This window comes from Mustela lutreola, chromosome 8, assembly GCF_030435805.1.
Source record: "Mustela lutreola isolate mMusLut2 chromosome 8, mMusLut2.pri, whole genome shotgun sequence".
Lineage (NCBI taxonomy): Eukaryota > Metazoa > Chordata > Mammalia > Carnivora > Mustelidae > Mustela > Mustela lutreola.
The window spans coordinates 47,954,333-47,966,996 of record NC_081297.1 but is presented as its reverse complement, the minus strand read 5'-3'; the positions used below and the strand labels follow the sequence as shown (position 1 = coordinate 47,966,996).

General features: G+C 49.9%; 1 protein-coding gene across 1 annotated transcript in view; it reads left to right on the top strand.

Moving 5' to 3' along the window:
• VWF (von Willebrand factor) overlaps positions 1-12,664 on the top strand; it is a 135,764-nt gene that overhangs the window by 111,358 nt on the left and 11,742 nt on the right. Inside the window, exons 40-46 of the mRNA XM_059184573.1 lie at positions 216-290; positions 1,477-1,581; positions 2,905-3,110; positions 5,391-5,540; positions 10,231-10,341; positions 11,281-11,461; positions 12,332-12,372. Coding sequence (XP_059040556.1) covers positions 216-290; positions 1,477-1,581; positions 2,905-3,110; positions 5,391-5,540; positions 10,231-10,341; positions 11,281-11,461; positions 12,332-12,372 — 869 coding nt within the window. The remainder of the gene's footprint in view (positions 1-215; positions 291-1,476; positions 1,582-2,904; positions 3,111-5,390; positions 5,541-10,230; positions 10,342-11,280; positions 11,462-12,331; positions 12,373-12,664) is intronic.

Sequence of the window (12,664 nt, the reverse complement as noted above, 5' to 3'; positions counted from 1 at the left end):
CCATCCCTACCTTGGCCTTCAGACTCAGAGTCTTCTGGAAGGCACGTTCGAGGGGGCCACCAGGACACCCCGAGGAGACTCATTTGTCAGAGGCCCCTTGGCCCGATCCCTGGTGGGCCTCACAGGCAGGGCCCGTGCTGGTTTTCCGCAGCATTCCGAAGGCTGCAGGCTGCAGCATCACTGATCTCTCTGACTTCCGTGGTCTTCTCCCTCAGCTCCCGTGTGCGGCCCGTGTGAAGTGGCCCGTCTCCGCCAGAACGCAGAGCAGTGCTGCCCGGAGTATGAGTGTGGTAGGTGTCCCGCCCTGGGCACCTCCCCCAGGGTGCAGGCCCTAGCCCCAGGCGACCCACGCAGCAGGTACTACAAGGCACCTGTGGGCTCAGGCACAGGGTGAGCCAAAGGAAGCGGGTAAGGGCTGACTGGCTTTTCCCAAAAAATGGCAAGAGTAACCTCTACAAAGTAGGATTTGCTTCCTAGGAAAAATTCTGCAGTGGATTATGAAATGTAAGGTTTGAAAGCATTAAAGAAAAAAAAAAAAAATGGGGTAATCTCTGGTGGGGGAGGCAGTGCAGAGATTTATTGAAGAAACAGTCATGCCAACCCGTATGCCTTTTCAATAAAATCCTGAGGGTAAAAGCTCTAGAGAAGGGCACACACAGGGCACCTTGATTTCAGCCAGTGACTCGTCAAAGGGTTTCATTAGAGGCTTGCAAACTCCACGGTGAGTAATGGGCTGAACAAACAGTATAATGAGATGAATCCAGAGCTGATGGAATCATGGTTAACATGACAGGAACTCTCCAGGGCCCCGCCGCTGTCCTGTCCAGCGTGCTTATTAATTGGACGATGAGGACATAGAGCACAGGGGCATCAAATTTGCAACCACGCCGATCTTTGAGGGAGAGCAAATAGATCGAGGGACCGTCGGGGGGTCTAAAAAAGAATGAACTCATCTGAGAAATTTATTTATGCTGATGAAATTTATAAGTCCCAAAGAGAAAGCTTGCGTGGAGGGAGATATGGCTTGAGATAAACTTGTGGAAAATAGGGCTCAGAATGTTAACGGTGGAGAGAACTGGGGAAGCCTTTAGTTCAAGCCCTCATTTTGAAGATGTGATTAAGCTTCTATGATGGGCTAGACACTCCGTCTCCATTATTTCATGACATCTGGGAACTGGTCCTAGAAGGTAGCCTTCCTCACCATGCAGAAGATGAGACTGAGACCCAGAAGGTTCAGGTGACATGGCTGACATCTGGAAGTCCCAGCCGTGTGGAGAGTGATCAACATGGGCTTATCACATGACTTGGATCTATCTGTCCGTCTACCTCCATGTCACCTCTCCCCTTCTCTCCTCCACCTCCAGCTCCATCCCATCACCATCACGCACCTAACAGTGGAGGTCTGGAATGTAGGGTGCCACGGGCAATAGTGGCCTTGCTGACCTCTGAGTGGGTGTCTCTCTTTCCCGGTCTCAGTGTGCGACCTGCTGAGCTGTGACCTGCCCCTAGTTCCTCCCTGTGAAGGTGGCCTCCAGATGACCCTGACCAATCCTGGAGAGTGCAGGCCCAACTTCACCTGCGGTAAGGCCTCTGTGGATGAGGAGGGTGTGGCATGGCCGCTGTCTTCTGGCCTGGGGAAGGTGTCCTGTATTCTAGTTCATTGAAATCTGGGCTTTGGGCACACCTGGATCAGAGGAGGTCAGATCGCACCTGAATTGAACTTTCCAAGCCACATGCTGCTGCAGCCTACCAGGCATGGACATAGCTGTACACACCTCCCTCTGGAGCTGTGTTGAGAGACAGTCGGACCTGAGATGGAGAAGCATCCAGGCCCAACCTGAACTTACTCCCATCCTCCCACACACCATTGAGGGAGGCCTAATCTTTGGGTTGTCCTCATCACTAGATCTTATTCCCAAGCAAATCTGTCAGTTTTCTCCCCCTTTGAAGAAACAGTCATGCCAAGCCATATGCCTTTTGTGTACCTACTGGGTCATCAATTTGTGTCATGTGAGCATAAGGTGGGGCTAAAGCAAGACATGGCAAGGAACACAATGCCATGTGTCTCCTTTGAGAATACCCACTTGATGTCGAGTGGGGTTCCTGTCCTGTTGGTCTGGAGTCTCACTTGAGCTCCTAGATGTGAGACCTGGACAGAGGCAAAGGACACAGGGAGGGGATGGACATTTATAAAAAGATGCTGTGGGTTTGTTTGTTTGTTTTTTTAAGATTTTATTTATTTATTTGACAGACAGAGATCACAAGTAGGCAGAGAGGCAGGCAGAGAGAGAGAGAGGAGGAAGCAGACTCCCTGCTGAGCAGAGAGCCCGACACGGGGCTCGATTCCGGGACCCTGGGATCATGACCTGAGCCAAAAACAGAGGCTTTAACCCACTGAGCCACCCAGGCGCCCTGACACTGTGGGTTTGACATGGTTGCTAGCATTCTTTGTTCAACATTGTTGGAAGATCTAAAACTACAGGGCATCATTCTAGGTACTGAGCCAGGGCTAGAATCACAGAAGCTACTAGCCTGTGAGAACGCATGGTGTGCCCAGGCCTGTCTGGGTCTTAGAGATTCTATGTCTGCTGTCTCTGAGATTCTATAGCTGGAAGGACCCTCCTTTAAGAGCGGAGACCCAAGTGGCCTTCACTTCTCCTCCATTAGAATTCCTAGCTTCACATTTCTCCTTTTGATTAATGTTCTTATTTCTCCTGTAGACTACTTTTTGGTATGATTGAAAATCCCACAGCCCCCAAGCCAGGCTCATGGACATTTCAGATTTTACAGTCTGGGGTCTGGAGTTTCCTGGGATCTTATGTCCAGGCTGAATACTTATGAACCCCGGCTGAGCGTACCGTCCAGTGTGGCAGGACGGGGACGTTACCTCATTCTGCCCCTCAGCCTGCAGGAAGGACGAGTGCAGAAGGGAGTCCCCGCCCTCCTGCCCCCCGCACCGGACACCGACCCTTCGGAAGACCCAGTGCTGTGATGAGTACGAGTGCACCTGCAGCTGTGTCAACTCCACCGTGAGCTGCCCGCTGGGGTACCTGACCTCGGCCGTCACCAACGACTGTGGCTGCACCACGACCACCTGCTTCCCTGACAAGGTAGGGGCTGCTTCGTTCTGGCTGGGAAGATGGCCAAACATTGGGTCCTCACAAACTCTGCCTACCCAACCATCCCCTTCTGCCCAAACTGAGGGCTTTAATGGTGGCGAGCAGTCAGCATTCCATCACAGCCTGAATGGACATTTAATTATCTCAGGAGGTATTTAGAGAGAACCTACCATGTTCTCAGCATGGCTAGGTGCTAAGGTTAAAGCAACCTATAACCCATGGCCCCTACCATTACAAAGCTTATTTTGTAGGTTAGCTAAGGAACTAATATAATTGCATGAATTATTAGTTAATAGTTTATTCATTTATTAATTGCTATCAACTCATCTAGGCCACCGTCCATCTATCCACCTATCCTTTCTTCCATCCATCTATCCATCCATCTGTCCATCCATCCATCTATCCATCCGTCTGTCCATCCATCCATCTATCCATCCAATATTCATTGAGCAACAACTATGTTCTAGCAGAGCTGGTGCTATGTTAGGTGTTATGGGAGAAATGTAAGAGCAGATGACCTATGATCTCAGTAGTATATAGAAGATTACTGTTTATAAATCGAATATCATAAACAAAAGACAGTACAACTAGTAAATGCAAGTAGTGGTCTTTTGGGGGAGAGATGCACCAAGATGAGCTATCACGAGCCACAACTGCTGCAGGAAGACCTGGGCCCTCTTGCAGCTGCTGGATTATTGACGGTGAGCCTGAGAATGAATGCCAGGGAGAAGCCGTGGTTCTCCCTCCCTGGATACTTGCTGCTTATGGGCTGTCATTGCCTCCAGACCTTTTTGGTGAATAGAGCTTGGAAATGTATTTCTAAAGAAGATAAAACTCATGCATTCATAGTGATATTTCAGATTCAAATCCAATTATAAGGTTTTAGTTAACTTCTTTGATTTATACTCATACCACTTCTCTTCTAAGTTGCAGATACTGGTTTCCTAACATAATTGACATCATTAGTTATTTGCTTCATACTATAAAATGCCTAGAAGAGTCTCAGAAATAACAATGCCAATACTGTTGCTAACAATTTAAGACAACTGAAAGAGGTTGATGATTTCTTTGCAGTTTTTTTGCCTAGGAATAGAATCCATTAGGGATATATGGTCAAAATCTTCGCTTTTTAAAAGTTATTTGAAATAATTATTTTCCTTGTGGGATCTTGCCACAGCTTTGCTATCCAGTTAATCAGATATTTCAGTTTGTTTCCATTTTTAGGGCTTGCTTTTGCTTCCTTTTTGATTTACTATTTTGTTGCATGAAACATACCATGTCATAGTAGCATAATTACTGATAACATTGTAACAGAGAGCCTGGTACACCTGTCATTTTATATCTGGGGCAATATGTCTTTTGAGGTAGGTTCCTGGAAGTGAGATTCTGGGTGGTTAACATTTTCTAGCAGGTTCTTAATAGAAGAACCAGGGGTCTGATTCAACTTCATTATGCAGCAGCTGGAAGACCGAGCCGGTAAAGTGTAACAACTTATGAATACTTGTACTGCTATGGTGTGTGTGAGTGAGGGTCTCTACTTGTTCATAGCTTCTGAGGGCAGATTTGGGATTATGTCAAAACTGTCATTTAGGGTCCTAATCAAACAGTGCCTCATTCCTACAGAATAAAGTCCGAGTATTATGTTCAGCCTGGCTTTACATATTCTAATCTCAATCAACCTTTGTAACTTCATTTCCCCTATCCCTTTTGTAGCCTGTAGTTCTTCCAAGTAGGATCCCTTGTCGCCCAAGCATATTCCATTCTCTGTGCCCCAGGTTCTTTCCTTGTCCTGCTCCTTGTCATCTGCGGGCGTCAAGGGAGCACCTCTTCATAGCCCAGCCCTCACCTTCAGCCTACTCCTAATAGGACAGAGGGCTGTGTGTGGATGGGGGCTAAGTCCAAGGACTTCAGTGGGTGAGGATTAGGGAACAGTTTTCTGTGTGACATAGGAGGGAGTTAAATGCAATTAAGGCAGCGATGAAACTGGATTGAGGCAGCCACGTGAATTATTTCTGAGCCTGTGGTCCAACACAGACTCACTAGAGGCCACTAGCATACACCCTCGATGGCTCTCGAGGGCTGGTGGGCGGGAAAGGGCAGAGGGCAAAACCTCCTCCATAAATATCCCTCCAGGTGAGTGGAGAGCATGTCGGTTTTACATACTGCTGTGTTCTCAGCACCTGCAGCAGCTTCCCACACACAGGATGTGCTTCCTGATCTCTTGCTGAAATGGACAGAATGAGTTCGCTCACGGCAACCTTGTGTCTGCAGGTGTGCGTCCACCGAGGTACCGTCTACCCTGTGGGCCAGTTCTGGGAGGAGGGCTGTGACGTGTGCACCTGCACCGACTTGGAGGACTCTGTGATGGGCCTGCGCGTGGCCCAGTGCTCCCAGAAGCCCTGTGAGGACAACTGTCGGTCGGTAAGGGGCGGAGAGGACCTGGGCACTGCCTAGAGCCGTCAGGGCAGGAAGTTGGGGGGTGGTATCCCAAGAAGGAGCAAGAAATCCCCTTTAGTAACTTCTGGTTCCTGGTCAGAGGTGAGGGGAAGGAGGGGGCTGGGGCTGGGGATGAGTGAAAGAAGGCAGGAGGAACGGATTGCTATGCCATCCTTCTGTGAGTCCATCCTCGGCTAATGGCCATGTCTCTGTTGTATGGTCTTGAGTTGAGAGCGCTGTGGAATTGGTTTGAGCAGAAATTGGATTTAATGCCTACAGAGGAGGACCTGATATTTTCCCATGTCTTTCCCCTCAGACATCACTTCAGCCTGCCCCTACAACAGATGCACATTCTGATTGTTCTGAAGTACCCCCAGTTTCAATGTCCTACAGCATATCTACACAGATGGGTAATTTTTACAGACTGCATGTCTAATTTGTGGGACAGGAAACATGGTCCCTGCTGCCCCAATTCAGTTTTTAATTCTTCCAGCGGTGGCCTGACCCCTAAGACTGCTGTGTGCTCTGGGGCACTCTATTCTTGCTCATTTCAGACTGACGACACCCTAGACACAAGGGAGCAATGATGTGCAGGAAGAATTGTGGTTCAAATTCTGGTGGTATTATTACTATTCTGACAGTGTTATCAGGAGATGAGGATGGTAAGAGGAGAGTAGCTGGGACAGACAAGGGCATACGTCTTGTGCTTGTCTTCGTAACAGCAGTGGAGCTAATGCCCTTGATGCTGGCTTGGAAGTGGGGGCTTTGATGGTGGAAGGGAGGGCCTGAGAGAAAATCCCAAAGTTGGAGAGTCTGCTCAGCTCGTCTGCTCTCCACCTGCCTTGCTGGTACTGAGGAGGGATGCAATTGCGAGGCGCCCTTAGGAGAGGGTGATGTGGTATCCAGGTGTGTCCCCTGGGGACACTGAGTTTGGGAAACCTATCAGTCTCCATCCCTTCCCATAGGCCATGGAAGGTGATGGAAATAACTTGCCATCAAGCAAGAGAGTGCTCTTACAGGTCATTTCTATAAAACCAGCACCCAGTGCATACATGTATATAAATAACTTAAAGATTTTATTTATTCAAGAGAGAAAGTGTAAGGCAGAGGAGGGGCAATCAGAGAGAGAGAGTGGGGGAGAATCTCAGGCTGACTCCATGCTGAGCATGGAGCCTGACACGGGGCTCCATCTCATGACCCTGCGATCATGACTGGAGCCAAAATCAACCATCGGACATTCAACCAACTGAGCCACCCAGGCACCCCAGCCCTCAATGTATTTTGCTATCAGTAGGGAGTTTTGACTGCAAAGAACAGACTCCAGTAAAGCTAGCTAAAATGAAAAGGGGATTTATGGAAAACACAAGGAAGCTTTCAGAAATGAAATACAAGAGATATGAGTGGGTGCCGTGGTCATACAGCCTTTCTCTTCATTCGTCCCGTGAGCCCCTGTCTCTGCTTCTCTCTGCCCATCTGTTCCAGCTCCTCCCTGCAGGCCGACTGCCTCTAGAAGTTTTGCTTTCTCGTAAATTTCCTTTGCATGTGACTTTATTGAATCTGGCTTCAATTCAACATGGCTTTGCAGATCCAGGGTTCATCCCTGTCTAAACTGACTTATTCGGTCTTTGTGTTCTACAGAGTAACTTCTCAGGAAGAAAACTGATGCGCTCAGCTCAGTCTGTGGATTGGGTCCTCTGTCCAGTCCCCACTCTGGCCTGGTCAGCTGTTAGGGAGGGTGCAGGTCACGTGGTATAAGCCTGGCTATCGGAAGGCTGCGGTACTGGAGGCAGTTTCACAAAGAAGACGGGTGCAGAGGTCAGGGGAGGGACCTCTGCACCCGTCCCGTGTCCTGATCTCTTGACTGTACGATTGCTCGAGGGAATTGTCTGAGAGACAAGCCTGTCTTAGAGACTGAATGCTCACACCTTCCAGGGAGAAGGCGGCCTCGGCCTCGTGGTTTAGTTCAAGCTGAGGGGATGTGGGAGGCCGTGCAATGTGTTGAGGTGAGGTGGGGCATTCGGTGAACTGAGAGGGCCTCAGACTTCATTCTTCCAGGAGGGTAGCATCAGCTCGGGTCCAACTCTAGAGGTATTTGAGCTCACTTGCCTGAATTCATTTGCTGTCTAGGTTGTGACACCAAGCAAACAAAGGACAGCCTTATCCACAAAGAATACCATTACTGTCACCCTCTGATTGTTCTTTTCTTTTTTTTTAAAAATTAAAAAAAAAAAAAGATTTTATTCACCCATCTGACAGGCAGAGATCACAAGTAGGCAGAGAGGCAGGCAGGGTGGGGGGGGGGGGGACGGGGAAGCAGGCTCCCTGCCAAGCAGAGAGCTCCACGTGGAGCTCGATCCCAGGAGTCCAGGACCACGACCCGAGCCAGAGGCAGAGGCCCCAACCCACTGAGCCACCCAGGCGCCCCTGATTGTTCTTTTCTGAAGACACAGTCTGCAGAAATAGGCTTTCCCTGACCACCTCCATAATTCTCAGCTCTTCATGTCAGAAAAATATAAACCTACCAAGGGGCATTTCAGGCTCCCCATAGAATTTGTAGCAGGGGGTGCCTATGGGCATACGGCCTTGCTTCCATGTGGACAGCAAGAGGAATTCCCACTCCTTTGTATAAATCTTGGAAGAGCTTTTCTTTGAAGGCTTCTGACTGCCGATTCCCTACCCTTAGACTCCAGAATCAGACTAACTCATGGAAACTCAGGAACCATTCTGAGGGATTGAATATTAGGCATTGTATTTTATTTATCCTCATGATTCTCTTCCAGAAGGAAGAAGAGGCAAGGCTACTCTTCCCACTGGCTAGATAAGAAGCAGAGGACTAGCACAGGTCATGAAGTTGCCCATAAGTTCTACAGTTCACTGGAAGCTAGTGGTCATGGGAGTGTCCTGACTCCTGGCCCAGGGCCCATTCTGATAGACCAGTATACTGGCAACACCAGCAAGCATTGCAAGGGCTGGTCTGAAGAAGCCATGGGACAAGGACAAGGGACCAGATCTCCATGCCTCCCACCTCCATGTCAGCTGTGGCAATTGTGCTGCTAAAGGCATTAGGGATTTTTTATCAGGAGCATCTGTCTTAGCTAGGGGAATAATAGTTATACTTAGTTCCATTCTTCTCTTCCCTTTGCTTCCTTCCTGTCTGTCTGTCTTTCTTTCTCTTTCCTTTTCTCTTTCTTTTTTATTTTTATTTTTTGGTAAAGATTTATTTATTTGAGAGGGAGAGAGCAGGAGTGGGAGGGGCAGAGGGAGAAGAAGGGAGAATTCCAAGCAGACTCTCCACTGAGTATGGAGCCTGGAGCCTGATGTGGGGCTCGAGCCCACCACCCCAAGATCATGACCTGAGCCAAGAGTCGGATGCTCAACCAACTGTGCCACCCAGGCGTCTCTACTTAGTTCCATTCTTAACTGGGGAATGAATGAAAACAGGGTGGAGAAGAGTAAAGAGAAGGTGTGAGATATAGATTTTGAACAGTTGTAAGCTAGAGGATTTGGAGAAATATGGGAAAAGAAGGAGAGGTGACATGTAGGATGAACCCTGGGAATACACAGCAAGAAGATGGGACTATTGGAGGCTTGGAGGGAATCTTAGAAAGATGGCGACCAAGAAATTTGGTGGCATGCCTAGGAGTACCTGAGCGCGAGAAGTTGGTGGGGTTTTGAGAACAAGGCTTCTGGTCTGGAGTTAGCCAACATATGGACAACATGTTTGCCTGTGATAGTGGGAGTGGGATGGGGCAGCAGCACACAGGAAGATTATGCAAATCCAGGTGACTCAGCACTCTGAGAGAGGCACACAAGAGTGACTCTAGGTCCCAGAAGGCATTAATGACTCTCTTCTGTGCTCCCCTGAGGCTTTCATTAATGGCACTTTGTGGATTCCGCTTGTAGTGAAGGGTGCCTAGATTGTACCATCCTCATTTGTTGGCTCCTCCAAAGTACCTAGTACGTCATAGATACACAATAAATGACTAGACTCTCAGCTGATAGAAGACTGGGGACAGCTCAGTGGGCACTGTCGTGACGCAGGTGGGGATGTGAGTAGGTCCCATGCAGATGGTATGAGGTTGAGCAGGGTCTCTGGAGTGCTTGTCTTCCCCGAGGGAGAGGTTTCAGTGTTGTGCGCATCTCCTCACTCGGCCTTGCTCATGAGTGTGCTTCTGCAGCAGAGCAGGCTTGCAGTCATTCCTTCTCTCTCAAGGACAGAGCTCCAAGATGAAGCTTGGTCCTGACACCAAGGGCTCCAGGGCTTTCCAGGGCTCCTGGGACAAACACACATAGCAATGTTTCACTCATTCTTTGCATATTGCTTCATAGTTTCCGTGGAGGATTTCAGTCCAAGTCCCTAAAGCTTTGGCCAGATGGAGGACCTCCAAGAAGCAAGATGGGTGGGCCTACTTGCAGGACCGTGGTCTCCCCAACACACTTTCTGGAAAAGATCAATCTGTGTACTTTCTTATCTTACTGTGTCCATAAACCACTAGGTCATATCAAGCAATGACCAGGGGAAACTCTGTATGTTGGTGAGAGGTCAAGGTGTTCATCTTGTATAATCGTTATCCCTGTGAGGACGGAGACTAGAGCCCAGGCATCCTGACTGATTTTCCTTAGTCAGTGAGGAGACCTAGGGTTGTCCTAATCTCTGTTCTGTGCATTTTTCCAGGGCTTCACTTACATCATCCATGAAGGCGAGTGCTGTGGAAAGTGTCTGCCTTCTGCCTGTGAGGTGGTCATTGGTTCACGGCGCGGGGACTCCCTATCTCAGTGGAAGAATGTAGGTCTGGGGCCCGGGCTGGGGAGGAAGGAGGATGTTGACCTAACCAGCTTGGTTGGCCACCCTGTGGTCCGCTGCTGACTTTGATTTTACCCCCCACCCCCTGCAACCTTTCGGTCTTCCCACAGAGAGTTGTATCTGGCTGTGGTTTGAGCAAGATGTTCTTTGGGATGACTATGCCCTTGATAGGAACAGTTGAGATTGCCTCCGACTTCCCATTTGGTTGATGTGAGGAGAGGCCCAGTTCCTTCCCTAAGAGTTCTGTGAACTCCTGGGGGATTTGTGTCCTCCTATTTACCTTTGAATCTGAGGTCTGCTTTCCCTGAGTGCTCAGTGTGGGACACCCTCACCATCCTGCGTCTGTGGTAGGCCCACCACTGCCCCAAAACTCCACAGGCTCTGAGTACTGTTCTGCAGTTGGCCTGGCCACTCATCCACAGACCTGGAAGCCCAGGGGACAGATTGCTGGGCTGTGGGGGCCAGGTGCCAACATCCCTAGTCTCTCACTATTTGCCTGTAGGAGTAAGTGGAAAGTAGCACCTGGCTGGAAAATGCGTGGAGTTCCTTCCCCATCCCTTCTGTGTCCGTCCTTGCTGCCGCTTCTCAATCGGAGTACCCTAGAGCCTCTGAGCTCAGCTCACTGCCAGTGCCCAGTGTTGGGGTGGGTAGTGTCCCAGGCTTCCCTAAGGTGGTGAAGACTCTGTCCATAGAAGGCATAGTCCTGAGTGAGGCTCTTGGTCAGGGAGACTTTGACCCAGACTCAGTGAAGGACTTGGGATGTGCCCCACTCGTTCCCTCTGTGGGCCTTACCCTGTGGGTGGGACTTAGGCATTAAGCTGGAGCTCATCCCCAGATCCCAGATCAGCTCCCCGAGAGAAGAGCACACCCCTCTCGGACTCTTGGCCTCAGCCTTGCTCAACTCTGGGGCTCTTCCTGCAGGTTGGCTCTCACTGGGCCTCCCCTGACAACCCCTGTCTCATCAACGAGTGTGTCCGCGTGAAGGAAGAGGTCTTTGTGCAACAGAGGAATGTCTCCTGCCCCCAGCTGGAAGTCCCCACCTGCCCCGTGGGTTTCCAGCTGAGCTGTAAGACCTCAGAGTGTTGTCCCACCTGTCGCTGCGGTAAGACAACTCAGGGAGGTGGGGAGGATCAAAGTCCTCCTATCCATTCCTAATACTTTTGTGGGAAAGCAAATAAGAGGAGAAAAATATTACGGTTTCCTGAAGGTCATCACTGTGCTCAGTGGTGGCTTTCTACCATGGGACCTCCGTTTGCTCATGTGAGTTAGGGAGTGGTGGACTCGCTTACTCCAGACTTCTCAGTCATTCATTGTAATGCCTCTGCTGGGAAAAGGTGCTCCAACTTCCCACCCCAACCCTGCCAACAAACAAACAAAATAGTGACTCTCTTCACCACCTGCTCTGAATCCTTTGGGACTTTAAGTTTCCAGAGTAGAATTTCCTTCTTTCAGAAGCCAAAGTGCCCTCTCACTCACTCCTTAAGTGTGTACCGTTTAAAAAGGGCTGTCCTGGGGCGCCTGGGTGGCTCAGTGGGTTAAGCCGCTGCCTTTGGCTCAGGTCATGATCTCAGGTCATGATCTCAGGGTTCTGGGATCGAGTCCCGCATCAGGCTCTCTGCTCAGCAGGGAGCCTGCTTCCTCCTCCTCTCTCTCTCTCTCTCTCTCTCTCTCTCTCTGCCTGCCTCTCTGCCTACTTGTGATCTCTCTCTGTCAAATAAATAAATAAAATCTTTAAAAAAAAAAAAAAAAGGGCTGTCCCCTTGAGGACTTGAAGGAAAAGGATCTTCTCACTGTGGGCTGGGTGGTAGGAGAGGCCGCCTGCCCTTCCTTCGTAGGCCTGGCAGGGAGCAAGGCCACTGTGGCTCTGGCACTAGGACCCCCCAGCACAACGGACTGCAGATGTAGGAGAGGGGCCCAGACTGAGAGGAGAAAACCCCGAGGGGATCAGCTCTGCACTTTTCTCTCCTCCCAGAGCCCCTGGAAGCCTGCATGCTCAATGGCACCATCATTGGGGTAAGCCTTCTTTTCCAGGGTGAGTTGTGGGGGAGGCATGGGGGTACTGTGGGAAGGGTAGGCAGCTCAGTCATTCTGAAGCGTAAATGAAAGGAAGCAGGGAGCCCTATCCTCCACTCTCCACTGCCTCCCAGCATCTTGGTGCCCAGGCTCCCCCCATCTTGCTAACTCTCTAGGGCCTCACCTTCCAGCCCCCACTCAGGCTCACAAGCAGCTCTTCTGAGTGTAGAGAAGGCCTCTGATGGCATGACATACATTTCAATCTATCCCCCTCTCCCACTGTTCAGCCTCC